General features: G+C 36.5%; 1 protein-coding gene across 3 annotated transcripts in view; it reads right to left on the bottom strand.

Moving 5' to 3' along the window:
- The window catches only part of ERC2 (ELKS/RAB6-interacting/CAST family member 2), a 991,464-nt gene that overhangs the window by 652,387 nt on the left and 311,564 nt on the right, over positions 1-27,513 (bottom strand). For all 3 annotated transcript variants that reach the window (XR_008615821.1, XM_024123747.2, XM_024123746.2), the window contains exons 5-6: positions 26,871-27,026; positions 13,986-14,153 (exon numbers count right to left, since the gene is read on the bottom strand). Coding sequence is in view for 2 of the 3 variants with exons in the window: in XM_024123747.2 (XP_023979515.1) it covers positions 13,986-14,153; positions 26,871-27,026 (324 nt within the window). In the remaining variant the exon portion in view is untranslated. The remainder of the gene's footprint in view (positions 1-13,985; positions 14,154-26,870; positions 27,027-27,513) is intronic.

Genomic DNA, 27,513 nt, shown 5'->3' with positions numbered 1-27,513 from the left:
CGGCATGTGGGATCTTCCCGGACCGGGGCACGAACCCGTGTCCCCTGCATCGGCAGGCGGATTCTCAACCACTGCGCCACCAGGGAAGCCCGCTCAAGTTTTTTAATCCATGGTTTCCCTCTCTACCTTTCTCTCTCCTCTTCCTTGAAAACTATTGTTGTTGTGTTAAAAAACAAACAAAAAAACCACAGAGTCATCTATCCAGCAAGAGTATCCCATGGTGGGGAGCTTCCTCACTGCATCCTTGGAGTTGTTTGCCAACTTCCTCTCTGTCCTCTGTATTTCCAGTAAGACTCAGGTTTGATTTTTCTGGCAAGCCTACTTCATTGGCAACAGAGCACACTTCTATCAGGAAACAGGTAATATTTGATACGGCATCATTAAAGCTCAATCCCCAGATCCATTAAATCATTAAAGGTTGTGAAATGGTGAGAGTCTAGCATTCTTTCTTCATTTATTAGCTGGAATACTTCTACAAAGAGAATCTTCTCTGCGTCAACTCTTTGCTACCCCAAGGTACAATTTATACAAAAGAGTTATGATGAATGCTCATTTCTTTCCCTTTATTTACTAGTTTCAAATGCTCCCTAGAATCTACCAAAAAAAAAAGTTTTTTAAAATAGTTCTCATGCTGAACTCATGGATTGAATGAAGCATATTTTCTGGGCTATTAATGCTCAAATTCTTTGTTCAGTGGGCACATTTTTTTTTTAATTTGCTCTTGAGTCCTTTTGACATGTCCTATCAATCTTTGATAGCTTCCCTACTTTCTGGAATGACAAGATGTCATCATTTCCTGCCTCCAGACACAGACTTATCCATTTCTACAAACGCCTTTAGTGAGAAAACAGCAAATTTGACACTAGGAATAGCTATCTCTACCAGAGACTAGCTCTTGTTTCTAGGACTTTCCAGGGACACAGCTAGGATATAATAGTTATTGATATAGATACAGATATAGATATATTGATACAGATTTTTAAAAATATACATCATAGGACTACACTATTTTTACTTAACTTCATCAATCTTGCATCTGTATCTTCTTTCTCTCAAGTTTTGAAAATCCAAGCTCTTACTGACACCAACAGAAACACTCATTTGTTTTACCACATTCTTCACACACACCTGTCTTAGAATAAATAATATCCATAACTACAACCAATAATATAATCACTGAAAAAAGTTTAAGATTCTATGCAGGTTTTTTTCTCCTGGACTATATCCCACTATCATGTACACTCAAAATACATATTTTATAGTCACTTGGAATAGATCCTCTCAGTGTGGTTATAACACCACTCAGATACAAAGATAGGTTCATTTGTTTCACTTTCCTTTAACTTTTTAGAGATTGCCTTTTTGGATTTAATTTTGCTTTATAATTACGTAAAATACTTACATGGTTCCAAAGTCAAATCTATAAAACAAACTATATTCAAAGAAGTCTAGGTTCTCTCCATGTTCACTCATTCTATTACCAAAAAAAAAAAAAAAACACTTGTTTTTTAATATTATGGTTTGTCCATCATTTTCTTTAAAATATAAACAAATATGTACATTAATACACATATATTTGCATTCCCTCAATCTCTTAGGTAAACACTAGCATACCCTAAACACTTTTCACCACCCTCTTTTTATTTTTCACTTAACCAGATATCCTAGAGGTCACTCCATATCAGTATATACATGCTTCATCATTTACACAGCTACATAGCAATCCATTTGTAGATCACAGTGATTTATCCAGTAAGTCCCATCCTGGCAGATGTGTTGGTTGTTTCTAGTCTTACTATGACAGATGGTGTTGTAATGAAAAATCTTGGATATTTTGTATTTCTTTGGAATCCATTCCTAGAATTGGGATTGCTGAGTCAGAGGCAAACTCGTGTAATTTGCTAGATGTTGTCAAATTCCCCTCTGAAAGGGGATATACCATTTTGCATTCCTAACAGCAATGTTATTATAGGGCTAATTTTTCCCCACCAATAAATAGCATACATTTCAAATCTTTGAAGTTTTGCCAATCTGATAAATAAAAAAAAAATTTTTCAATGTAGTTTTAATATGCATTTCTCTGATCATGTATCAGGTTGAGCATCATAAATTAAGCACCATTCACTTTTATTTTTCTGTGTATTATCTATATATCAAGCCCATTATTCTATAGGGTTGTTGGCCCTTTGCTTCTATAGGTTGTTGGTGCTTAAGGTTGTTTTTAAAAACTTCATAAAAAAATAAAATAAAATAAAAATAAAACAAACTTTATAAACCCTCTTTCTGCAGCATAACTAGCAAGTATATTGCCCAAATTATTTGCCTTTTACTCTATCTATGATAATTTTTGCCCTGCAAAAATTCTTTATTTGATATCATCAAACTTATCAATCCTATATATTATTGCTACCAGATCTTGATTCATAGTTAGGAAAGTTTTCCCCATAACTAAGTTACAGAAGGGTTAATCCATGTTTTCTCATAATACTAACATTAAAGCATCACCTGAGAATGGATATTTCCATTGCTACCATGATACAATAGCTCATCTAATTCTCCCACTATATCTCCAATGATACCAAAGATCAACAACAGATTCAACAAATATTTTTGGAATTCCTATATTGTGCTAGGCACTGCTCTCAGAGCTCATATACTCCAGTGAATAAGCCAAAAGATCCTTTTCTTCAAGAAATTTATATTGTGATGAAGTTTTCCTTCTATATAAATATTAGGTTAACAAAGGGTTAAAATAAATACTCAAGTGCATGCAGCACAGTAGTGAAAACCCCGGCTAGGCCACAATGTCCCTGAGGAATAAGAATCTATTTTTGTGTCCTATACAACCTGTATTAGAGACTTTATCCAAAAAAGTGACACTTGAAAATTTAAAGATCTGTAAATGAAAAGGGCTCCAAGCATTGAAACAAGTTCTCTTTCTGGTTAGTTGCTTTCATGGGCTTACTCAAAGGCCCTGTTATTTACCCAAAGTTTCTATGGGGTTGCTCTGATAAGCAACCAACAGTCCACTAGATTGAATTTTCCATGAGTCAATCCTAGTGGATACTCAGGGACAAAAAGAACTACAAACAATTCTTAAACATTTTTCAATAATCATATTATGAGTGTAATATTGGCAACATTTATCTCATTTATTTCTGTATTCCTGGCACCTAGCACTACGCCTAACACACAGTAGGTACTTTATTTAGTAGGTTTATTTAATCTACTGGAGATCCAACAAAGAAGGTTACCAAAATGATGCTGTATACCTAGCTTCCACATCTTAGTGCTGTCTCTTCTAAAGGTTTATTTAATCTACTGGAGATCCAACAAAGAAGGTTACCAAAATGATGCTGTATACCTAGCTTCCACATCTTAGTGCTGTCTCCTCTAACAGACACACACACACACACACACACACACACACACACACACACAGCAAAGAGCAAATATGATTCAATTTTTCCAAATTAAATCTTTAAAACTCATGTACATCTTTCCGCAAATGTACTTTTTAACTTTGGATGGGAGGGAGGTTGAAAGAGTTGACAAATCCTAAGGTCTAGATATCTGGCAGTCCCAAGCAGTTCTCCTAGACGTGCATTTCCCTTTTTCCTCAACTGCTCTCAGAAGAGCTGTCAAAGGTGGTCATCACTATGGAGAGAACCGATCCTCTGACAACCAGCTTTGCTGGCACTAGGCTAAGAAGTCACACTCAGTAAATAAGGAGCTGGATCTTCTTTTTTCCTTCACATTTGACCAGATCTTAATGACAGAACTTACCATCTGTCCAGTTTCAAATTAACAACTGCCAAGTAGTATTTTAGAGGCCAACATCATTCTGTTATAATAACAAGGGCTTAATAAATCACTCATATTGAAATTTTAAAGATAAAATAAAAAATAAATGCAAGAAAATAAATTTCACATACTTCAAGAAAGAAATGCTGGCCACAAAAACAAACTGCTAGGGTTAAAATGATCCTCATCATCACAACTTATTACCTCAAGTTGTATTCTCTCTCCCTTTTTTTTTTTAATAAAATAAGAAGGGGGAAGTACATGTCTGTGTGGAATAAATATCTGTATTTAATTTAAACAGAATAAAGTTCATATGAAAATGGGTAAAAGATTCTTGCAGAAGCCCTGCAATTTAACTTCACTCTTTACATTTTGGTTTGATATGTAAATATACACATAAAGAAACCCAACCACAGTAAATGTTAGACTTTTTCCAGAGGAATGGAAGCAAGTATTACAAATGTGGTCCAGTGTCAGGGAGAACATAATCACAACGTACACTGGTTATTTCCAAATGGTGCTCCCCAAAAGGAAAAAAATGAATGGAAGTACTTAATAAATTCTGTTTTCCATAAAATTCATACAAAAAAAAAAAAAGACAGACTGTGAGCTTGGAGGTCAGTGAGAGTTTTGTTGAATCTCCCTCCTCCTAAATTCTGTCATCTCCTTTTCTAAAGTGGTAAGCCAGCCTCCCACAGACATGACCGAAATATATTCTTTTTTTTCCTGCAAACCATGGTAAGTAACACTTACCACCGACGTGCACTCTCTCATAGATGACTAGCTAATTGGATGTTGTCACTTTCAGTTGCAGCTTAATATAATATAGCCAATGTCTTTTGCAAACAGAAGTAAAACCAAACAAAAGCACTAATGATCTACTTTTCTTTCAAAGAATATGAAGGGCTCTGACTCCATATCTCTACCCCCCCCAAAACAATGCAAACAGATTATGAAGGGATTTAATGTAGAAATTAAAATGAATCAGTTATCTTAATTACATGTTTAGCTACACAGGTCAAATAATATGCCAACGAGCTCACAAAGAAGGGCCAAATTCTTTTGTTTCACTAGAAAAATAAGTTCCTCAAAATAAGTTCAGAATGGGTTAAGGATTGGAAAGTTTTTGATTAAAAAGCGATTTTTGTTGGAACACTTATAATGAGATTTGAGCTGCAGTAACAATATAAAATTGAAAGCAGAATTACATACAAAATGAGTACTGTAAAATATCATTATTTTAGTACAATGGAAAATAAGGTGTTTGTGGTTTTACTCTATAAATTCTGTGTTGTCTGCTCATACGTATTCCTTCTTGGCTGTCCTCGGAATAGCCATTCTGATTTCCCAGTCCTTCTGCACCAGCATTCATTTGTGGTGGGGGGAACCCAGACAATCAACATCTCCTAGGCACCACTTTTTTCCTCCGTTTTATTGGCTTTTCAGGACTAATTCCTGTCCATGCATCACACTGGTGTTCAGTTACACGGCAGACAATGAATTTTCCTAATCCATTTAGTGTGCTGACAGAGCCATGTTCACAATTTATAGAATTTCCTTTTAGACATCTACCTATTTCACAGTTCATTAAGATTCAAACTGAACACCTGTGTTTATGAAGTCAAAAGCAATTTTATACTAACAGGGTGTTAAATATGGCATTTTCTGAAAGCCTGAACAACAATAACAACAACAAAAGCACTAGACTCTGGCCCTATGGAATAAAATAATGTCTATAGCTACCTGTACCATCCTTAATAGGCCAAAAAAAAAAATTTGCATCCAACAGCCGTAACACATTTTAATTCCTCCACCACATGTCTTTCATGTTTTACCTTAGGAAAGCAAGAGCATGAAGCTGCCTTGCAAAGTTCACCCGATTACCTAAAATCTGCAGAACAGCTAAAAATCTCAGGAAGTAAAGCCTGGCCCCTTTAAACAATGTCTTCACTAGCTAGATACCAGGACATTTTCAGCATTCTGGGGCCCACAAAGCCTGACCCTGGCTCATTTTTATGTGACCCCAAAGTTTTCACATCATTAATAAAGAGAGAATCAAAACAAAGCCCACAGACATTAGGAGAGGGGAAAGTGTGTAGTCTGGCACTGCCATCGTACATACCCTCAAAATGAAAAGGGAAAAAAATAAAATGCACGCAGCAGAGGTGGTGACCCCTATAACAACTGCGTTTCCCAAGACTTTTTTTTCTACTGGTAATAAACTGTTTTGCAGACCTCCCAATTGTGGCCACCATGATAGTTACAGCTTTGCAGGTTTATGTCTTTTTCTTGCAGTTAAGAGTGTTATCAATAAAAATTTCCAATGATGCCTTTCCTGGTTAAATAAAAACATTTTAAAATGTGAAGCCAACAATGGGATTAGAATGGAAAAATACAAATGACACCGGGATTTTGTTTTGTATATTTTTTCACCAACCCCCTTAATTTATTAATTTTAAAGACATTCCTTGCAAGTCTTAAAAGTGATACAATGCACCCTGATTTGGCACTGGGGTATTTTGACAGCTTTAAAAGTTGGTTTTGTCACATGCTACTAACTTTTTGAAAAAAAAAAAAAAACCCTCACTTTTAAATGCTGTGATTATGAAGGGCATAAAACAAAAGTCTATCTCAAAAAGGACACTTCATGTGCTTCCCTGGTGGCGCAGCGGTTGAGAATCCATCTGCCAATGCAGGGAACACGGGTTCAAGCCCTGGTCCAGGAGGATCCCACGTGCCGCAGAGCAACTAAGCCCGTTCGCTACAACTACCGAGCCTGTGCTCCAGAGCCTGCAAGTCACAACTACTGAGCCCATGTGCCACAACTACTGAAGCCCGTGCACCTAGAGCCCATGTTCCGCCACAAGAGAAGCCACCACAATGAGAAGCCCATGCACCATAATGAAGAGCAGCCCCCGCTCACCGCAACTAGATAAAGCCCGTGCACAGCAACGAAAACCTAATGCAGCCAAAAATAAATTAAAAAAAAAAAAGGACACTTTAAATATTATCCTTTGAAGGCTGGAATAAAGTGATTAAAAAGGACTTTACTGCTTGCCAGTTGACCGAGGCAAGAGGTAAAAAGGAAAACTGAAATTATTGTTTTAAAGTAAAGGAAAACTCCTTGTAAATCCCACCTTATGTACTGTGGCAAATATTATTTCCAGTCATTTAAAAAACTCCTTTGCTCAACATGTGTGAGTTCAGAAGAAAGAGTAGTTCCTTAAGTATCTGAATAGTTTGCAAAGCCCTATGTGAATGCATCTAGTCCCACAGCCCCTGGAGGCCACAAAGCGTTCTCGACTCCTTGTCACGGTGACTTTTTATATCCAAGAATCCCGGCCTCACCATGAAGTGGGGTAGAGGGCCCATCTCAATGAGAAACAAACCAAGAAATAAGGACTCATAAAACTTGTCCTTTTTCTCCATGTGACAACAACATTTTCATTGTCAAAAGCTTGGTTTTATGATTCATCTTAAAAACTGACAGCCCAACTTTGCTTTCTAGTTGTGTTATCACACTGAATCATCCATGACTCAGAGGAACAAAACATGCTGCCACAGGCTCAGAAAATACCTCCTCCTCCACCAGTACCTTGCACAACCTCCCTGAAGAAGTGATCACCAACATTTCTATTAAAAATGCATTTAGGGCTTCCCTGGTGGCGCAGTGGTTGAGAGTCCGCCTGCCGATGCAGGAGACACGGGTTCGTGCCCCGGTCCGGGAAGATCCCACATGCCGCAGAGCGGCTGGGCCCGTGAGCCATGGCTGCTGAGCCTGCGCGTCCGGAGCCTGTGCTCCACAAAGGGAGAGGCCACAACAGTGAGAGGCCCGCGTACCGCCAAAAAAAAAAAAAAAAGAAAAAAAAAATGCATTTAATTTTTTCATTACAAATGTACAGCATGTGTATCATAGGCCATTTAAAGATCACTTGAGTCTAACACAAAAAGAAAACACAGTAAGATACTGCTGTCCATTCTTTTACTTTTTTTCTGCAAAGGGTGCATGCATGTTTGAATATGTATATATATACATATCACAAACATCTTTAAAGAAATAAAAACTAAATATTATACAATAAATTCTTAATATACTAGAATTCTAGTCTTCATGAAAAATGGTACCCTCCCTAAAGTTTAGGTGACATTCTTCATTACTACGGCCACAGTGCCACTGTTATAGCCACAATGTTACTGTAAGAATTTACAACTCAGAGTTATTCATTCTTATCCCTCTTCATCGCCAGTAGAGGGTTGTACCTAGTGAGTATTCTTGAATCCCTAGTGAACCTCCCTGTTAAGAAAGAACTATAAAACCTGCCATAACCTTTGCCATAAAGATTAAATGAGATAATGTATGTCAGCTTCTTGACACAAAGAAAGCCCTCAGCCACTGGGACTCTTATGGAAAGTGCTAGATTTCTAGTTAAAAGTTTAGAACTTGAGAACCCAAGCCCTGTTACTCACTGTTCTGTGACCTTGAGCAAGATACACATCCTCTCTGAACATCTATTTCCTCGTCTTAAAAAAAAACGGTCAACAATACCAAAATCACAAGTTGTAAGTCAAGTTCAAAATAATGTATTGCATGGAAAACACTTAGCCACAGTTCCTGAAAATCAATATAGCTGCCATGTCTTGTGCTCAGTAGACAGTTGGGCAATAAAATTAAATTAATAAGTCCAAGACCAACAGCTTCTGAGATTATGGGTCCCACCTTGTCCAGCACCTTGCACATCATAGATGCTCAGTAAAATATTATCAAATGATACCTTGCCTGTTTAGACAAGTTGAGGGAAGGGTCTATCTAAAGTATAGCTGACTGAAGCATTTCTAACTAGATGTACTAACTCCTGAAATAATCTGTAAGCCTATAAATACCATTCTCTTTCTCAAGGAGAGCCAGGTTGCTTGAATGTAGGCTCAAAAGAGCATCAGTTTTAATCAAAAAATAAAATCTTAACATTATCAGAGTAATCACCTTAGCAATATTAGCCTTAAATTATAAGAGGTATAAATAGACCTTTTTTAAAAAATTAATTTATTTTTGGCTGTGTTGGGTCTTCGCTGCTGTGCGCAGGCTTTCTCTAGTTGTGGCGAGCGGGGGCTACTCTTCGTTGCGGTGCACGGGCTTCTCATTGTGGTGGCTTCTCTTGTTGCGGAGCACGGGCTGTAGGCACATGGGCCTCAGTAGTTGTGGCACACAGACTCAGTAGTTGTGGCTCACGGGCTCTAGAACACAGGCTCAGTAGTTGTGGCGCCCGGGCTTAGCTGCTCCGCAGCATATGGGATCTTCCCGGACCAGGGCTCAAATCCGTGTCCCCTGCATTGGCAGGCAGACTCTTAACTACTGCACCACCAGGGAAGTCCCTAAATAGACGTTTCATACAGCTTGCATACTCTAGTCCTCAAAAGAGCTAAACATTTAGTTCTATCTTCTTTCTTTCCTTTACTTACCTGCCTTTAAACAACCACAGAAAGATGAAGTCCAATTAAGACCTTGTGTGGAATTATTACTAACCAGTGATAATGAACTCACTGAGTGTTTATGGTACTGTGATCAGTTCTCTATCATATATCCACATACCCAATATAATGTTGACTGGATGAAGGCAGGAACCATATCTGGCACATAGTAGTCATTTAAAAAATATATGTTGAATGAAAAATGCATGAAATCTATAGGGCAAGGATCTTTAATGTGAAACTCTTGGAAATGCTTCAGGGTATCTGTAAACTACCTGAGAGTATATACGTTATTGTACATGAATATAAGTATGTATGTGCCGAGGTGAATTTTCTGGGAACTGAGCCAATAGATCGCCTGAGATTTTCTTATATTGATTACATTTAAAAAACAAAACCAAAAATGTTCTGGACCCTTACTGTGGAGCTGCCACTAACCTAACCTGCATGTGTTGCCTCTCGCCTTCATGAATACGAAACCCCTACATTCTTTAATTAACATGTTGTCAAGTGTTTTTTCTTAGACAAGTAGAATGTTTCCCTAACCTATTTGGAACAGAAATGAGTATAAAAGCAGCATCATATACCACTGTCACATAACATATCTTCCAGAATACAAAAAAAGATGCAAAAGAGATGTCATGCCTGGCAGTTCAGAAATCATGCTGGGCTAGGGCAAAGTGTACTCGCAAGAAAACAGAAAGAAATCTTTTAATTTGGAGCTAGAACAAAATAGATGGCACTTTCATAGTATCTTCATTTCTCTGCATCATTCTAGGACATAAAAAAGTGCCTCAGTTGAAATATAAAAGTCTGAGCTCAGTAAAAGCAGACACCAAAAATTCAAAGGAGATCCACAAAGGGAGACCCATAAGAAGAGAAGTGAGGTAGAGTATTCCCCAAACATCCTGATATACAATAGTAATAACAATCACAACAATGATAATAATCAACACAATTTATAGCTAAAACCCTTTAGTAGAATCAAAGCACTTTTCATATAGATGCATCAGGCTGCTACAATGACTGCTGTTTCACAGATCAAGACATGGAGGTTCAGAAATGTAAGTCTTGTTCACGTCATAGTGATTAAATGGGGAGGCTAAGGCATGTCCACACATCTCCCACTTCTAAATGCTGTGTTTTTCATATCACATTTTACTCCAGATGATAAAATAATAGCGAGGCCTTTCTTCTTTCTGATTTCTGGATATGTTGGTAATTATTCATTGAAATCCATAAAAGTCAAGGTGCTGAAGTCTATTTATTATTATCTCTACTCACATGAAATTAATGTGTTGGTGGATAAGGGTAAATTGGTACGTGGGAAACATCAAGGGAAGTAGCAAAATAAGATACTTGGGCTTACGGTCCTTTGAAGCTATTTTAAAAAGTAAAATGTTATGTTAAGAGCTATGTGGTGTCTGAGTGTGTGTGTGTGTGTGTAATTATTATTCCATTGATTTATTGCACACATGTCAAAGAGCATCTGGGCATCTGTACAAGTTAAAACAAACCTACCCAGGAGCCAGCCACATAGCCACAAACCCAGACAACTTGCCTCCCCCCTCATCCCAGCCTTCAACCTACTACCTCCCAAACACAAATTCTGTGGTGGCAAAAGCATTCCTTGCAGAGATTAACCGTTGAGTCAGTGACATCTGTCATTTTTACCATATTCTAAAAGAGTTGCCAAAGATAGTTGATGGTACACATTTTCCAGAAAAACCAGTAGGGCTCTTTCCATTCTAGAGAGAGTCCTCTTCTGTTTTAGCGAGAGCGTTCAGCAATGACTCAGGGATCTAATTGGAAGGAGCTATCACATGTAACCTCTTCTAAGGATGAAAACAGTATCTTTCACACGAACGTCAATTCAGTTCTTTCACTGTAGGGCACAATGAAACATAACGTATCTTACCAACTGAATACTCACCCACTAACCCACATTAGGTAGGGACACTCTTATTTCCCTGTTTTTCCAAGAAGCAGGAAAATCACTTCAATGTATTTTACCCTGCTGCCAAAAATCCCTTGCCTATGATCCAACAATTAGAGCTAATTTCAACCTAAATTGCTTCCTCTATGAGATGGATATCATTAGATAACTCTCTTCACTTCCATTTACAAAGATTTTAAAAGAAGAAAAAAAAGGCAAAAGAAAATTCCTTGGATATTTCCAGCTGATAAAATCATTAATCTCACAATCCCAACTTCAAAGCAGAAAAGCAGAGAATCATCTCACCTTCTCTGCACATGGAGAGTAATTTTTTCTACTTCAAAGTGCTGTCTCTTTATTGGGTCATTTTAATTATTGAACGTGGGATGGAAGCTATCCACATAATGTCACCTCTGTCTTTTTCATGAAATATGTACAGGTCTAATTTGGACTACATTAATTTGAGAAAGTAAAAAACAGGGGAAAGAATAAGAAAAGGGAAAGAGGCCACAGAATACAGCACTCATCAGTACAAGTGAGAGGTAGTAAGCTTTTCCAAGCTGACTTTTCTCATTCTTTCCTTCTGAAGAGAAACTATCAAGAAGCCTGACTACCTGTTTGGGCAATACCTCAGCAGACTGCCTTGCTTCTCAAATTTCCTTCTACCCAATACACAGCAACACAATTACAGTAACTTTATTAGTAATGCTGGTATTATTGCCAACTTAAGACAACTGTGAGTACAATCTGTTGCAGTGTGAATGACCACTTTGAAGAAAAACTTGTGCTCTAGAATGGAGGTCAGCAAATTTGGCCCTGTTCAGAGTAAGCCTGTTAGAGAAAGGACAAGCCAGGCATTCCAATTCCCACTCAAGCCTCTTCCCAGGAAATCAAAATGCCATGGGTGGCAAACTTTTTCTGTAAGGAGCCAGAGAGTAAATAGTTTCAGTTTTTCAGACTTACATTCTCTGATGCTACTAAATCCTGCTTTGGTAGCACAAAAGCAGCCAAAGACAACACATAGATGAAAGGGTATAACCATAAAGTTAAATAAGTTTAACTTTAAAGTTAACTTATTTAACGTTAAATACGTTTAAAGTTAAACTCATTTAAAGTTAAATAAGTTTAAAGTTAAATAAGTTTAAATATTAAAAAGTGTAATAAAACTTTATTTACAAAAGCAGGCAGAGGGCAGGATATTTCCCAACAAGCCATAGCTTTCCACCCGTATTCTAGACAAGTCCTACATAGTAGAAATGGTCTATAGTTGTGCTGCCCCATACACTAGTCTCTAGCCACATGTGACCATTAAATACATGAAATGTGGCTAGTGTGACTAAGAAGCTCTATTTTAAATTTAACTGAATTTTAATTAATCTGAATTTGAATAGCCACATGTGCCTAGTGGCGACAGTATTAGCACAGTTCTAGATACTATTCACTGCTACCTCCTCAAAGGAAATACAAGCCAACCTCCAATTTATGGCGTAGTTTTCATTTATGCCTTAAAAAATAAAATATCCATGCTTCTACATTCACAAAGGAACTATACACAACTGAAAATATTTCTTATATGTAAAATACCTACATCATTGAAGCCAAAATGACAGTTTTGATTCGACGCAATCAATTAACTGCCTATTGGCCAATCAAGTGCATAGACCTATCAGGTCCATGCCAAGACCTATCCAACCTGGAACTTGTTTCCTTTCTCCTCTGGACATTGTCCTGCACCTTGACTGAGGGCACAGACCTACTAACTGGCATGGCCCCATTAACTCCTACAGAAAATCCAAACCTACCCACAGACCCAAAAATGTATACATGCAAAGACATAGCTCCAAGAACACAAGAGAAAACATGCAACTCAATTAGACTGCCTTCTCCTAAAGTAATCCACATAACACACTGCCTCAACACAAAAATCAGGGAGATTCACTGCATTCTTTGCTATTGGCCCCATTTAATAATTTATTTTCTGGCAACTGTTTCATTTACATAATAACTAGCTTGTGTTTTGCATTTCTTAGCAATGAGATATAATCCAATGAGAAGAAGCAAGAAAATAGGATAGCAACATGTATTTGGGTTTTTTTCTTAGTATGAATAAGAAATAACAAACCACATTTCATTTAAGAAACTAACACAATATCAACTTTCTTCAATGGGTAAAAGAATCTTGAAAATTGAGGATACTGCTTAGGATGTGAGAAACCCAAGGGTGTTTCTTGGGATACACACTTTACTGTATATCTGTGTAGGCCCCCCTCCTAACCCAAGGGTAGGAGCGGGGCCTACACAGATATACAGTAAAGTAAGGTAGATGACATCCTGACACTTTTAAGATTTTTGATAAAATGAAACCGTTTCAGATCCAATCATTTATTTATGGTTCCCAACTGCGAAAAAACTCTGAAAAATGAAAAAAAAAAAAATCCAAGTGTGAAGCAAACTCCTTTGGTGGCACAACACAACACGAACCAACAGAAGGCTGCTTATATAGTCTTTATTTACTCTACTTTAGCGTAAGAAAAATTTTTTCTGCAGAAATATCTGTATGTTTGCTTATGCGATGTTGCTGCAACCCCAATGGGAGTGTTATACAATCTATGATACATGCAATGGATCTGACCTTTTCCAAATCTCCAAGATATCTGATATCCAAGATGTATCTGGCCCCAAGGATTTGGATAAGGGATCTTGAAAAAAAAGCTGTTCAGATAGGATATTTTCTACCAACTCAATGTCTGCTGCCCGGAGTCCTGAAACAGTGCCTTACCTCGGTCTGAAGGATGGCAGCCCTCTGTTCTTTGGCAGTAAGTGACTCTTTAAGCACTTCAATGTGTTGCTTGCAATCTGAATTCTGATTGCTAAGAGTTTCAAGCTTTGTTTGTAAGGCAAGAAGTTCTGACTCCTTCTTTGAAAGCTCCTGCTTCAGCTGATCAATCTGTGAAAAATGAAATTACAAAAAATAAGAGCCACAGCTCCTACTCTTTACATTTGAGAACTACTGAATCCTCTTAATTTTCAAGAACCAGTGATCATTCATCCAACAAGGCAGACCATGAGTTTGCTTAAAAATATGGCCTTGAGAATCACTCATTCTTAGGGGTCTGGGGAGGCTCTTTAAAGGTGACTCAGAGTAGAAAATAGGAAAGGTAAGGTCAGCAGCCTGCTTTCTACCTTCCACACCACTGAGAACCAAGGTTTACAGTGGAATGAAGGCTTCCTGGCCAAACCTACAACTCACCCAAGAAACCACAAAGTCTACTGACCATGGTCCTCAGAAGTGTCAACAGGGAGCTGACAAAGGTAATTACCCAAGACAGAACCTGGACCTTCTCTGCTACTCCACAATGGAAATGATCATTCAGGGTCATCATTTGACAGAAGAGAATCCTCACCCCCAAAAAAGTAAGCATTGAGGGATTTTTTTCTTACATTAAACACTAAAAAGACACGAACATAAAATACATATAACATAGAAAAATAATACAAGAAACATCCATCATTCAATTCACCAAAAGGATCATTAGAATTACCCATATCCCAACCCATTTCTGTCTCCTTCTCTTCCACTTTGGAAATAGCTACCACCCTAAATTTTGTGTTTGTCCTTTTCTTGCTTGTCTTTTAGGCTCACCATATATTTATTACATCGGTAAATAATACACTATTTAGTTTTACATGGTTTTTAACTTTATTTGCACTGTGTATTTTTTTTTAGCACTTTGCTTTTTTCTACTCACTGTGTATTTTTTTTTTAGCACTTTGCTTTTTTCTACTCAATCTTACGTCCTGGAGATTATATCAAGTTATTGCATGTGCAATTTATTCATTTTCAATGAAGTACAGTATTCCATTGTAAGACTTCATTAAAATTTGTCTATTCTGCTGTTGATATACATTTGGGTTTGCTTCCAGGGCTTTTTGCTATTACAAAAAGTGCTATTCTGAACATTCTTATACATATCATCTGGTACACATAGTAAAAATAACTTAGGAGTTAAAATGCTGGACCACATAGTATGCACATCTTTAACTTCACCAAATAACACCAAAGTGTTTTCTAAAGCAGTTATATTACTTTTCATGGTCACAAGCAGTGTGTAAATGTATCAATCACTCCATGCCTTTGACAATATCATATGTCACTAGCCTTTCACATTTTTGCCAGTCTCGTAGGAGTTGTGGTCGATGATCTCCAAAAATGACTGCCACCGATTTCCTCCTACTTGTACACATATGCCGCTCCTCACAACTAGAGGAGGAGTCTATTCACCATCCTCTTGAACCTGGGCTGGACTGTGACTTGCTTCGACCAGCTAAATGCAGCATGCGTCATATGTCTGTTCTAGCCCTAGCCTGTAGGAGGACTGGCAGCTTCAGCTTCCTCCCACTGGAAGCCAACCACCAAGACAGAAGTCCAGCCACCCTGCGACCACCAGGCTGTGAGGAAGCCCATACCAGCCCATGGTCAAGCCATTCAGAAAGACAGAGAGGCCTGGTGGAAATTGTGGCTCCTCTGTCTTGTTCTTGGTCTTAAAGGGAAGAATTTCAATGTTTCATCATTAAGTTCGATGTTTGCTTTAACTTTTTTTTTTTTTTTTTTTTTTGCGGTACGTGGGCCTCTCACCGTTGTGGCCCCTCCCGTTGCGGAGCACAGGCTCCGGACGCGCAGGCTCAGCGGACGAACTCGTGTCCCCTGCATCGGCAGGCGGACTCTCAACCACTGCGCCACCAGGGAAGCCCTGCTTTAGCTTTTTATAGGTACTCTTAAGTTTTAGAAAGTTCCCTCTTATTACAGCTTTGCCAAGAGTTGTTTTTTTAGATCATTAAGGAATGTTAAATATTATCAAACATTTTTTCTGCATCTCATGATTTATCACATTTTTCACCTTTAATATGTTATAATAAATTATATTAATGGATTTTAAAAATATTACTCTCCCTTTGCATTACTATGAACAATTTCACTTCATCATGATGTAGTATATTTTTTATATGTTACTGGATTCACCTTGCTAATATTTTATCAGAATCTTTTCTATGTTTATGGGTAAGACTGATTTGTAATTTTCCTATCTTGTAGCTTTCCTTGTCAGGTTTTAGTATCAATTTAGCCTTCCAAATGAAGCAGGGAGTGTTCCTTCTTTTAATGTGTTCTGAAATGGTTTATGTAAAATTGCAAATTTTTTCCCATTAATGTTCACTAGAAATCACCAGAAAAACTATCCAGAGCTGGTATTTTCTTTCTCCAAAGACCATTACTTACTTCATCCATCTTTAATGATTACAGGAATATTCATATTTCCAATTATGAGAATCAATTTTGAGAAGTTGTTTTTCATTTAAAATTTTTTCATTTCATCTAAATTTTCACCTTTATTGGCAGGAAGTTTTCATAAAACCCATTTATCTTTTGATATCTATGGCATCTATGATGATCTTTTTTTTCGTTCCTAATAGTCTTCATTTTTACTCTCTTTTTCTTGATGAATCTCAGCAGAAGCATGTCCCATTAAATAATCTCTTCAAAGAGCCAATTTTGGTTCTGTTGATGATCCAACATTTTTATTTTCTATTTCATTAATTTTTGCTCTCCTTTTAAAATTATTTTCTTCTTACTACTTTCCTTAGATTTGTTCTATTTTCTCTTCCTAAGTTGGAATCTAATCTCACTAATTTTCATACTTTTTTCTTTCCCGGTATAAGCCTTCAGACCATACATTTTCCTGTCAGTATCATTTTAGCTCACTCTCCCTAGTTTGATATGTAGTATTGACATTATTGTTGTCTTAAATATTTTCCAATCTCCATTATGATTTATTTCTTGACCCATGAATAATTTAGAAGTATGTTTCTTAATCTCCAAATATATAGATGTTTCCTAGTTATCTCTGTGGTTTTTATTTCTTACTTGCTTTGTGAACAGAGAACATGGCCTGTTCTATACTAATCATTTGAAATTTGGTGTATCTTGCTTAATGCACAGTATGTGGTCAGTTATCATAAATGTACTCTGTTTACTATGTGCTTGAAAAGAATACGGATCCAACAATTGTTGGGTGCGATATTCTGTATTATGTGCATGACATTTGATAACACTTTTAATCGGGTAGTTTAAGTCTTCTGTATTTTGATCTTCTAATGTGATTCATCTGTTGATTACTTGAGAGTGGGTTAAAACCATCCACTATAATAGTGAAGTAATCAATTCCTCCTTGTAGCTGTGCAAATTTTTCAGCTCTCAAATGGTTTCTTTGCCTCAAAGTCTACAACAGCTTTCTTATTATTGGTATTTGGTTAGTGTGGTTTTTTTCATTTTCAGTGTATCTTTAACCTTATATTGGAGAAGTTTCTTGTAAATAGCATATACCCAGATTCTTTAATCCTACCTTATAAAATTAGTGGAGCACTCATTATCATTGTGGATACATGTGAATTTATTTCAACCATCTGTGAGCTTTCTATATAGGCTACCATTTCTATTCTCTTTTCTTTCTTGCCTTGTTTTGAATGACTTTTTTTCTCATTCTATTTTTTTGCCTCTACTCTTTTTTAAAAGTTATACTTTTATACTTATTTAATGTGTTTGTTTTATTTATTTCTAACTGTTAGGGTATTACCCTAGAAATCACAGCAGGCTTACACTTATCTAAGTCTAAAGTCAATCTACGCTTATCTTCTTTCTGAATAATATAAGGATCTTGAGACACTAAGTCCAGTCACCATCGTCTTGACATTCACATTATTGTCATCATATATTTTAGCTCTTTCCTGTTTTGTTTTTCACTCATCATTTTTTTTTTTTACAGTCCATGTTTGTTTAGATTTACCACCACATTGTCACTATCTTTGTTCATTACTCATTCTTTCATCTCAGATATTCCTTTAGGAATCTCCTTGTGCCTGAAATGCATCATTTAAAATTTCCTTTGGTGGCAAACTCAATTTTGGTCTAAAAATATCTCAACTTTACTCTTTTTTTAATGAATATTGTTGCTGACTATTAAAAGTAATTTTCTAGGTTAAGAGATATGTTCTCTCAGCACATTGAGCATATTATTCCACCTTCTGCCTAACAGAAGCTATTAAGAAGTCAAGCTCTCACTCCAAATTCATTCCTTTAAAGGTAATGGGGCTTTTTTCCACTAGTTGCCTTTTTTTAACAGCTTTATTGAAATATAATTTATATGCCATACAATTCACCTGCTTAAAGCATACAGGTGATTGTTTTCAGCATATTTACAAAATTGTGCAGCCATCATCATAAGCAAATTTTAGAACCTTTTCATCATCTCAATATGAAACTTCGTAACTATTAGAAGTCCTCTCCTTTCCTCACCCCCTAGGCCCAAGTCCTAGGCAACCAATAATCTACTTTGTCTCTATGGATTGGCCCTTTCTGGGAATTTCATATAAATGGACTCTCACAATATAGGTACTTTGTGACTGGCTTTTTTCACATAGCATGTTTCAAGGTTCATCCATGTTGTACCAAGTATCAGTACTTCATTGTTTCTTATGGCTGAATATATTTCACTGTATGAAGATGCCATATTGTTTCTATCCATTCATCTCATGGTGGACACTTAGGTTGTTTCCATGTTTTGGCTATTATGAATAATGCTGGTAGGAACATTCATGTGCAAGTCTATGGAGACATATGTTTTTATTTCTGTTGGATATAAACATAGGTGTGGAATTGCTAGGCCACATGGTAACTATATGTTTAGCTTTTTGAAGAATTTCTAAACTGATTTCCAAAATGACTATACCATTTTGTATCCCCACTAGCAACCCGAGGGTTCTAATTTCTCCATACTCTCACCAACACTTGTTATTATCTGTCTTTTTACTTATCACCATTCCAGTGAGTATGAAGTGGTATCTTGTTATGGTTTTGATTTCTCTAATGATTAAGATGATATCAAACATCTTTTCATACACTTATTAGCCATTCATATACCTCCTTTGGACAAATGTTCTGCTTTTTAAGACTTTTTCTTTGCCTCTAAGATTTTATGGCTTTATTTTTATGCAAATAGATTTCATTTTATTTATATCCTATTTGGAGTATTTTGAGATTCCTGAATTTGTGGACCTGTCATCAGTTTTGGAAAATTCTCAGCTTTCATCTTTTCAAATATGGCTTCTGAATAGTGACTGTCCCTACACTCCATCTCTCTTTCTCTGGAGAATTCAGATTAGACTTGTGCTACAGCTTCTTATTCTATCTTCTATGTATCTTATCTTTCATGTATTCCATCTTTTTATCTTTTATTTAATTTCTTCTGCCCTGTTTTCTAGTTTATTAAATTTCTCTTCTGCTATGACCACTCTGCAGTTAAACCTATTTATCAAACTTTTAAATTTCCATTTTTATATTTTCCCATTTCTAGACATTTTATTTGGTTCCTTTTAAATTTGCTTAGTCTTACCCTTTATTCATATTTTCAACTCCTTTTATATTTTAAACATATTAAACATATTTATTTCATAGTGTTTGCCTTAAAATTTCAATTTCTGAAGTCCTTGCTTTCTGGTTCTGCTGCTTATTCTTTCTACTGGCTTTCACTTATGGTGGCTTGCTTTCTTACAGGTTTTGTAATTTTTTAAAATTTTTTACTCATATGTTTTGGAACTTTATCTGAAGAAAACCACTGAGGTCTAAGGTGAACATGTGGTCCTTGAGAGCATTTGTCTCTGCCAATACCTGGGGCACAACCAAGCAAAGGCCCCTTTAAACTAAATTCGATACTTAAAGTTTTTGGATCACCTCACACTGCACATCTGCATAAGAGCCAGCTGTGGTTATGGATTCTCAAAGCTAGTTTTTTCACCTTTCTCTTGGCTCAAAGTTTTAAAATAGATAAATAAATAATTTTCCCTGGAACCCCTTAGTCTAGCGGGGAGGAGAATAGAGTGGGGAGTTTATTTTTACTTTATCCCTGCACTAAGAGTGTAGCTGTCTGGAATCCCAGCTTTATGTGGTAGTGGGATTCCTATTTGACTCCTCATCTTGAGCAGACTCAGGCTTCTGTCACTTTCCTTTAGTGTCCCTGTGACTGTGAAAACTAAAGTTCAAGTTCACCTGTCTAGCAAATGCCAACAAGAAAATAGAATCAGTGCTCTACTTATCACTCCAGCCTCCCGCCTTGGCTTAATTTTGGCCCTTCAGATTCTTTCTAACTTGAAAGTTCATAAGTACATTTTAAATTGTATGTTTTTAAACTCTATTTGATCCAGCATTTTTGTTTTCAACAACTAAAACTAGCTAAATAAGAAGCAAGCTACTGACAATAACTACTGAGCATGAACAGAGTGGCATGCTTAAAAAGAACTGAGACCTCCCATCTTCAGAAGTTTTCAGGGTGCAGCATTTACTAGAAAGGTTGATATGCAATCCCATTTGCAGGAGACATCAGACTAGATCGGGGGACAAATAGGTCTCATCTTGCTTGCCAAATCTAAAGGTTTGGTAGTGGCTGGCCAGAAGTCAGTCTTGAGAAGGATTCTGAGTATGCTAAAAGGTTCACTGAAAAAGAATTGCGATAGATTATCAACATGCTTTGGGTATGTGTGACCAGGTGGTGGCACTGCTCAGGTCTGTGCAATCCATGAAATACGTTATTTCTTTATAATTTAACAAATCATGAATCTATGATGTTTAGCTAGAACAAAATAAGTCCTCTCCCCACCCCTCTCTTTATCTCTCTCACACAAGAACAGAATACAAATAAAATGAGGGAAAATCAGGATTAGGATTACAGAAAATTATAAAATAAATTAAATCTGTTGTGATCAGCATGATCAGCACTCTTCTCAGGGGGTATAGCCCCAGATCATATGCAGTTGTAGTTGACAGCACAGTATACAGTTGATTCCACATATGAAACTGATTTATCTGAAAATAAAGCTAAAAAAACTTTCAACTCTACATGCCTTAACAAAGATGATGTTTATAGTAAAAACACACAAACCTGTTTTGTGCTAACTTCTAAAAATTATCAGAGTAGAAACTTCATGTGGGAGTTGGGTACTGAGAGAAGAATTTGAATGAAATTAACATCAATGGAATGGTATTTAATAGGAAGGAAGACATGGCAGGGTCTATATACACCTACTTTATTCAATAAAAATAGATTGATAACGATAAAATTATCTCAGTCTATAAATATTGAATAGGCAGTTGCTTTAAATAGCTTTCAGACTATCACTGCCATGAGGTAAATTTTAAATAAATATTTTATGCAGACAATAACAGAAAAAGGCTTTTCTAAGGGGAACATAGGTACAGGGTAAAAAATCATATTCTTCCATAAAAATATGCCTTTGGCTTCTTTTATAACCATAAACTCAATAAAAATGGAAAGTGACGCAATCTAACACACACGAGAACTGAGGCTGGGGAAGGTCTGTCTCCGTGATGGCAAGAAGAAAAGCCTATCGGAATTACATCACATGGTTTATATGAAGTCCATGTGGACATCAGGCACACTTCATCTCGTCTGAAAATTCCTCCACCACTTATGCCTGTGACACAACTAACACCCTGAAAAAACTACTTTGCCAAAGAAAACAGCTTCTTTTTCACTGCAGATATGGCCCTCATGTCTAGAAAGTGATATGCTTATTATCATACAGTTTGGGTTGTGAGGTTTGTAATCCATCAGAGGTTAATAAGAAAATGTGTTACAAATTCAGAATAAAGGGGGAGATCTAAGACAGCAGAGTGGCATCTTTGGCAAACTCTGAAAACAGAGGGAGTGGCTAATGTAGAAGTACTGGGATCAGTAGATGAAAAATGTGTGAAACTAGGAACAAAGCCTTGTATAGAACAGGGGATGCCATCACTCTTTCCCTACTAGAAAAACAATTATTTATATGGTACATTCCATTCTTAAACTCTTAACAGTGCTCCTGAGGGTAACTCATGCTTTCCACTACCTCTTAGATTTTGCCCTCACAGTCTGATTCCTCTATGCCTTGGGAGTAGGGGGTAGAAATTGGAGTTCCGAACAGGGGAGAGTTGCACAGCTAGGAAGGTCTCCCAGAGTCTCAGTTCTCAGGGACAACATGCATGTGCCAAAGGGCTTGCAAGATGCACGGATATCAATCCTGGCTGACTATGTCTGGTATCCCTGCCTTTGCACAAGCTGAGATTCCAAACTCTGCTTTTACATTTTTTGCAATTCACCTTCCACTATTCCAAAAATGTTATGTCATGTTTATTCTATGATGTCCTATTTATAAAAGCAATTGAGGTCTTCACTGCTACTTAATTTAATCACAAAGCTTTCAAGAGGACCTACCAGTCCCAGCCATCTGCTCAACATCAAACTGGAGGCGCATGCCATTTCACATGGCTACTTAAAATACTTTCTTTCCCTCCAGCTACATTCTTTATTCATTTTAATAATTAATGCAAGCAGCACTCCCTTTTCATACCACAACATTGTTTCCATGTCAAATTTTCATTGAAACATTTAAAATTATCTATTTCAACTTATTTCTATTTCTGAAAATGAATCTGTACCTAAGAATTATTATTAGCTGCCTTTATTATCTATTTGGAGCAAATAGTTGCATATTGAGATTGAGATTGATTGAGATCATGCCCTGTTAATGAAGAGGAATCAAATGCTGAGTCAATTTTATCACCAATGGGTCATAAAAATAATTTTCAGCTAAAACTTCAAAAATATAAGCAAATGAGAACATAGATATTATAGAAGCTATTTTTTATGATTAGGTTGAATTTTTAAATTTTTTCAATTTAAAAAAATAATAAGCTTCCAAGTAATCATGATAGAAAACATTTAGACCTCTATTAAAGAAATGCTCAGATTAAAGAGCACCTCCAAGACTGGCACCTTTATAAACAGTGATCAGCCTGAAGGTGCCTCTCCAAAGGACCTGGTGAAAGCAAAGTTCTCTGGGGCACTCAAAAGCTTTCTACGTATTCACTACAAGCAGCAAGAAGAAGTAACAATAATTAGCTGCAAATACAGGTTTGGTTTCCAAAGAGTTCCACTGCCCTTCTTGTGCAGCATTTCATAAGAATTTCTGAAATGTTCCTCTACCATGACCCTTCGAGTCTTTATGAACTATTAAAACAACAGTTTCGAAAGTCAACTGTTCCTGCCTCAAACCTAGCATTTTCTGCCAGACAGGATCCAAAGTCACCTTATGATTTCCATTTCTATCGCTGCTTCAGTAAACCCAATGAGTTTAACAACTACATTTCCATTACTCGTGTATGTTTTAGAGCCTCTAGATTTTTGCAATTTAAATCTAGTATTTATTTTCTCTTTTGGAAAAGCCTATCATTTCATATAGACTTGAGTTCTTCCTACTTCCTTATCTGTGTGGGGTTGGGGGTGGAATGGTATTTTCACTTATCCTTCTAGGTTTGCTCAGACATTGATTTGAGTTTGCATTCTTCACCAGACCTGTCAATGTAGTCTTACCAATCTGATTATTTAGACAAAAAAACCCGCTAACACTAAACTTACACAACTTGCATTACTCCAGCCAGAAATGGACTCTCCTCCCATCAAATCTTCAGGGTACTATTTTGAGTAAATTTCTTACCTTCCCAACTAAGTGGTCAGTATTGGGAAATGGGAAATACTTTAAACGTGCACCACTTTTAGTGCCCCTTTGGGGACCACAGAGCTCAAAATCCAATATTGAAAGCTTTATCCATATAACTCTGAACAAACAAAAGAATTCAAGAGACTCCAATGGTGACACTAAACAGTTTTCTTGTCAATGTGTGTAACCAACTATAGTAAAAATTAACTCCTCGGATATGTGTGATGATGTTGACAAGCAACATATTCATATAAGCTTTGTAGAAAAGTTATCCAAATAGGCTACAATGGACCATGAACTATGAGAGCAATCCAATTTTAGAGGATATCAGTCTATGCCTCTAAAATTTAACAAGTTCCATGATAAATTATTCACCCAACTAGAATCAGTTCACACAGCCTAAGGGATCTCACAAAGCACAAAACACAAGCACTCAGGACTAAATGCTTAGCAATAACTATGTCTTAATAGACTTGCTCAACCATACCCAGGCTTAAATAAGGAATCACACTACCCTCTCAAAAGTAGGAAAGAAAAAAAAGCAACTGAAGTAATGATACGAGGTATAAGCAATAAATGTTACAGTTCAATCCAATAAAAACATGCTTTCAATGGAGAAAATACTAAAAACTAACTCTTACTAGTACTTTTTAGGTAATTTTCTTATCAGTCTATAAGGGATATCTGCATGATATTATAAGAAATCATTTTTATTTATATTTCTTAGAAATCCATTTTTTCCCTGGTAGTCAAGTTAAATATATAACATTTATATTACTATTATTATAATTATTATTATATTTGGTTATATGTCTTCAATAATAATGGATATTGTTATTAGCTACTTTTTTGAGCCAGGTGCTTGAACTACATTATTTCATTTAACACTTTGAGTCACCCTCTAAGATTTACAATGTTGCCCCCACTTTACAGAAGAGGAAAACGTGGCTGAGTGACTTAAGTCACTCCTCAAGGCCATGGAGCTAAAGGGCAGGCTACAGATTTGCCAGAGTCTGCTTTAGTCTTCAGCCTGCACTCTTTTCACCTAACTCCATTTCTCTCCTCAAACATCCTTCTGACCTAACCACTGTGGGAACCCTTGAAAGTAACTAACCATTAAACGTTAAAACTAGCTCAAGGATTGATGGTGTCTCAGAAGACTATGGGTTAATAAAATAAAGGTCATGACTTGCTTGTTGAAGACCATATACATGTTTTATTCACCTGGACACAATCTATGGTGAGGGGCAGAGTTAACAAATTTCATTGCCTTTTCAGTTGTAGAAATGGCTTGAACTATCTCCCACTGCTGAATGACAGGACAGGGTGGGGAGGAAAAGTTTCAGCCAAAACAATAATTTCCCCCAGACTTCATGCGTTTACTCATATCTGTGCATCTGGTCTTCATTCCTAGAGTGATCTGATCATTGTCTGCAGGCCACCCTACTACTGTGCTTGCTGCACATCAGCTCAACTCTCTATGAGGGAAAGACTGCAATAAAGAAACCAGAAGGGGGGACTGAGCAGGGAAACCCATTCTGCATTTTGTGGCCATCCCTGAAAGGAAGGGGTTATATTCAAATACACTGGACATTCTTCTTATCTCTGCTCCTTGATATAAATTTTTAGTCACAATCTCAACTTCAACTTACAGATGGAAGCTGGCAGAAGTAAGCATAGTTTTTGTTTTTGTTTTTTTTCTAGAGAAACACACACACACGTACAAACACACACAGTGAGGCAGATGCTAGATATTATTTCCTCTCTATAATTTTGAAAAATCTCTGCAATGACTATGCATGTATTTCACAACTGATAAAAATCGTAACCATCGGGGCTTCCCTGGTGGCGCAGTGGTTGCGCGTCCGCCTGCTGATGCAGGGGGACCGGGTTCGCGCCACCACAAAAAAAAAAAAAAAAAAAAAAAAAATCGTAACCATCACTTAAGCATTTTTCCTCTCAACTCCCACTGCTTTCTCACAGAAGTCTGCATCACTCTTAACTCTGTAGTATTTTATAAAGCAACAAACAGTAGTAAAACCTAGAACAAGAAGAGGGGTATTTAAGAGCAAGTGGTAGAAAAAAAAAAAAAAAAAAATTTTAACTGGTGTGATTACTGTCTTCAGAAAGAAAATAGCTTAAATAGAGGAATAAATAAAAGCAACTCAAAGTCTCAAAAGGCTTATTAGGCTGTTCATAAATTTAATAATTATGCATATTTAAAAATAATACATTTTCAGATGATTGGTCCATTTGCAACCCAAGGTTTCATTTTGAAAAATACAAGCCAAATTCTTTAAAACTGGCAATACTGATATAAAATAATGGAACAGATTACTCTAACAATATTTCATAAATATTCCACACCAACAGATAACAGTAATAATAACAACACTCTCAACAACAATGCCTGACATTTATTGAATGCGTTTTAGAGATCATTCAAGGGACTAAGTGCTGTAAATGCATAATCTCCTGGAATTGTCAAAGCAACCCAACGATGAAGGTATTTTCTTTTTCTTATCCATATTTCATGGATGAAGAAACTGACGATTACAGAGATTGAATAATTTCAGCATTGGGACTCAAAATCAATTCTGTCTTAAATACTACATTAAAACCAAAATGTCTTCATACCATTGATATCAGTGAAATTGGCTTCCAAGATCAACACCTTTTAAGACAATCACCTTCCAGGGATGGGCCAAAAATGGGGCAATGATTGAAATTTTTAAAAATAGCAAACTTATGAAAACTCAAAAAATTTGGAAGAGACAGGACAATTAAAAATAAATGTTAATTTCCATGAGAGAGGGACACCAAAGAACCCATTAGGAAATCCTGAACCCCTCAGCAAGTAGAAATTCTACCAAAAGCTTTCCCTGGTTTCTTTCTGGAATCCATGCATCTGAACTAAAAATCTTCTTCATTCTTCTTTATTGTCCATATATTTCACATATCACATAAAGCAGATTATGTGGGTATTTGGGGAAAGCATGTATTTAAACCATAACTTTCCAGTCACACTAAGAATATAAAAGTTTATAATTGTGGACCATACCTTGGTTTTCATGAACTTGGAGTGACTTTTGTAAACCTCTATTTGTTTTATCTCTTCTTCGCGGTCCTCAGTGTTCAGCACACCATTGGCTTTTAACATCTGGATCTCATCCTCAAGATCCCTTATGTTTCGCTCCAATGAAGCGATTTTTGTGTCCTGTTGGTAAAAAAAAAAAAAAAAAAAAAGACAAGAAAGAGAAAGAAAACTGTTTTTTTAATATTATCAAAACAGAATTTCAGAAAGCAGTTTCAGTAGTAATACATTAATCATGGTGTAGACATAGCCCTGAATTCAGAACAATTTATTTTTTTCACTTCTGAAGATCACTTGTGAGATTTTTTAAGCTCCCAATAAACAGCAGACGTCAATACAATACAGAGAGTTACCTAGATATGTTTGTCTCATATCTGGGAATCAAATTACCAAAGCAATAGTGATAAAAGTGATCTAAAGTATTAGAAAACAAAAACGTCATTTAAATAGACGAATTTGTAATTTCAGATATAGTTTACCAGTGTATATTTCTGAGTCTACTTGCAAATACAAAAACGGTTTGTTCATGTGTGTATTCTGTGGCTGGTTTTATAAGGCATGCTTGGAATTCGACTGTGAAAGAGAAGGAAATTAAAATCTACTAATGGAG

Source organism: Physeter macrocephalus, chromosome 18, assembly GCF_002837175.3.
Source record: "Physeter macrocephalus isolate SW-GA chromosome 18, ASM283717v5, whole genome shotgun sequence".
NCBI classification, from domain to species: domain Eukaryota; kingdom Metazoa; phylum Chordata; class Mammalia; order Artiodactyla; family Physeteridae; genus Physeter; species Physeter macrocephalus.
Note: the sequence above shows the minus strand (reverse complement) of the source record. Positions and strands in the feature narration are given on the sequence as shown.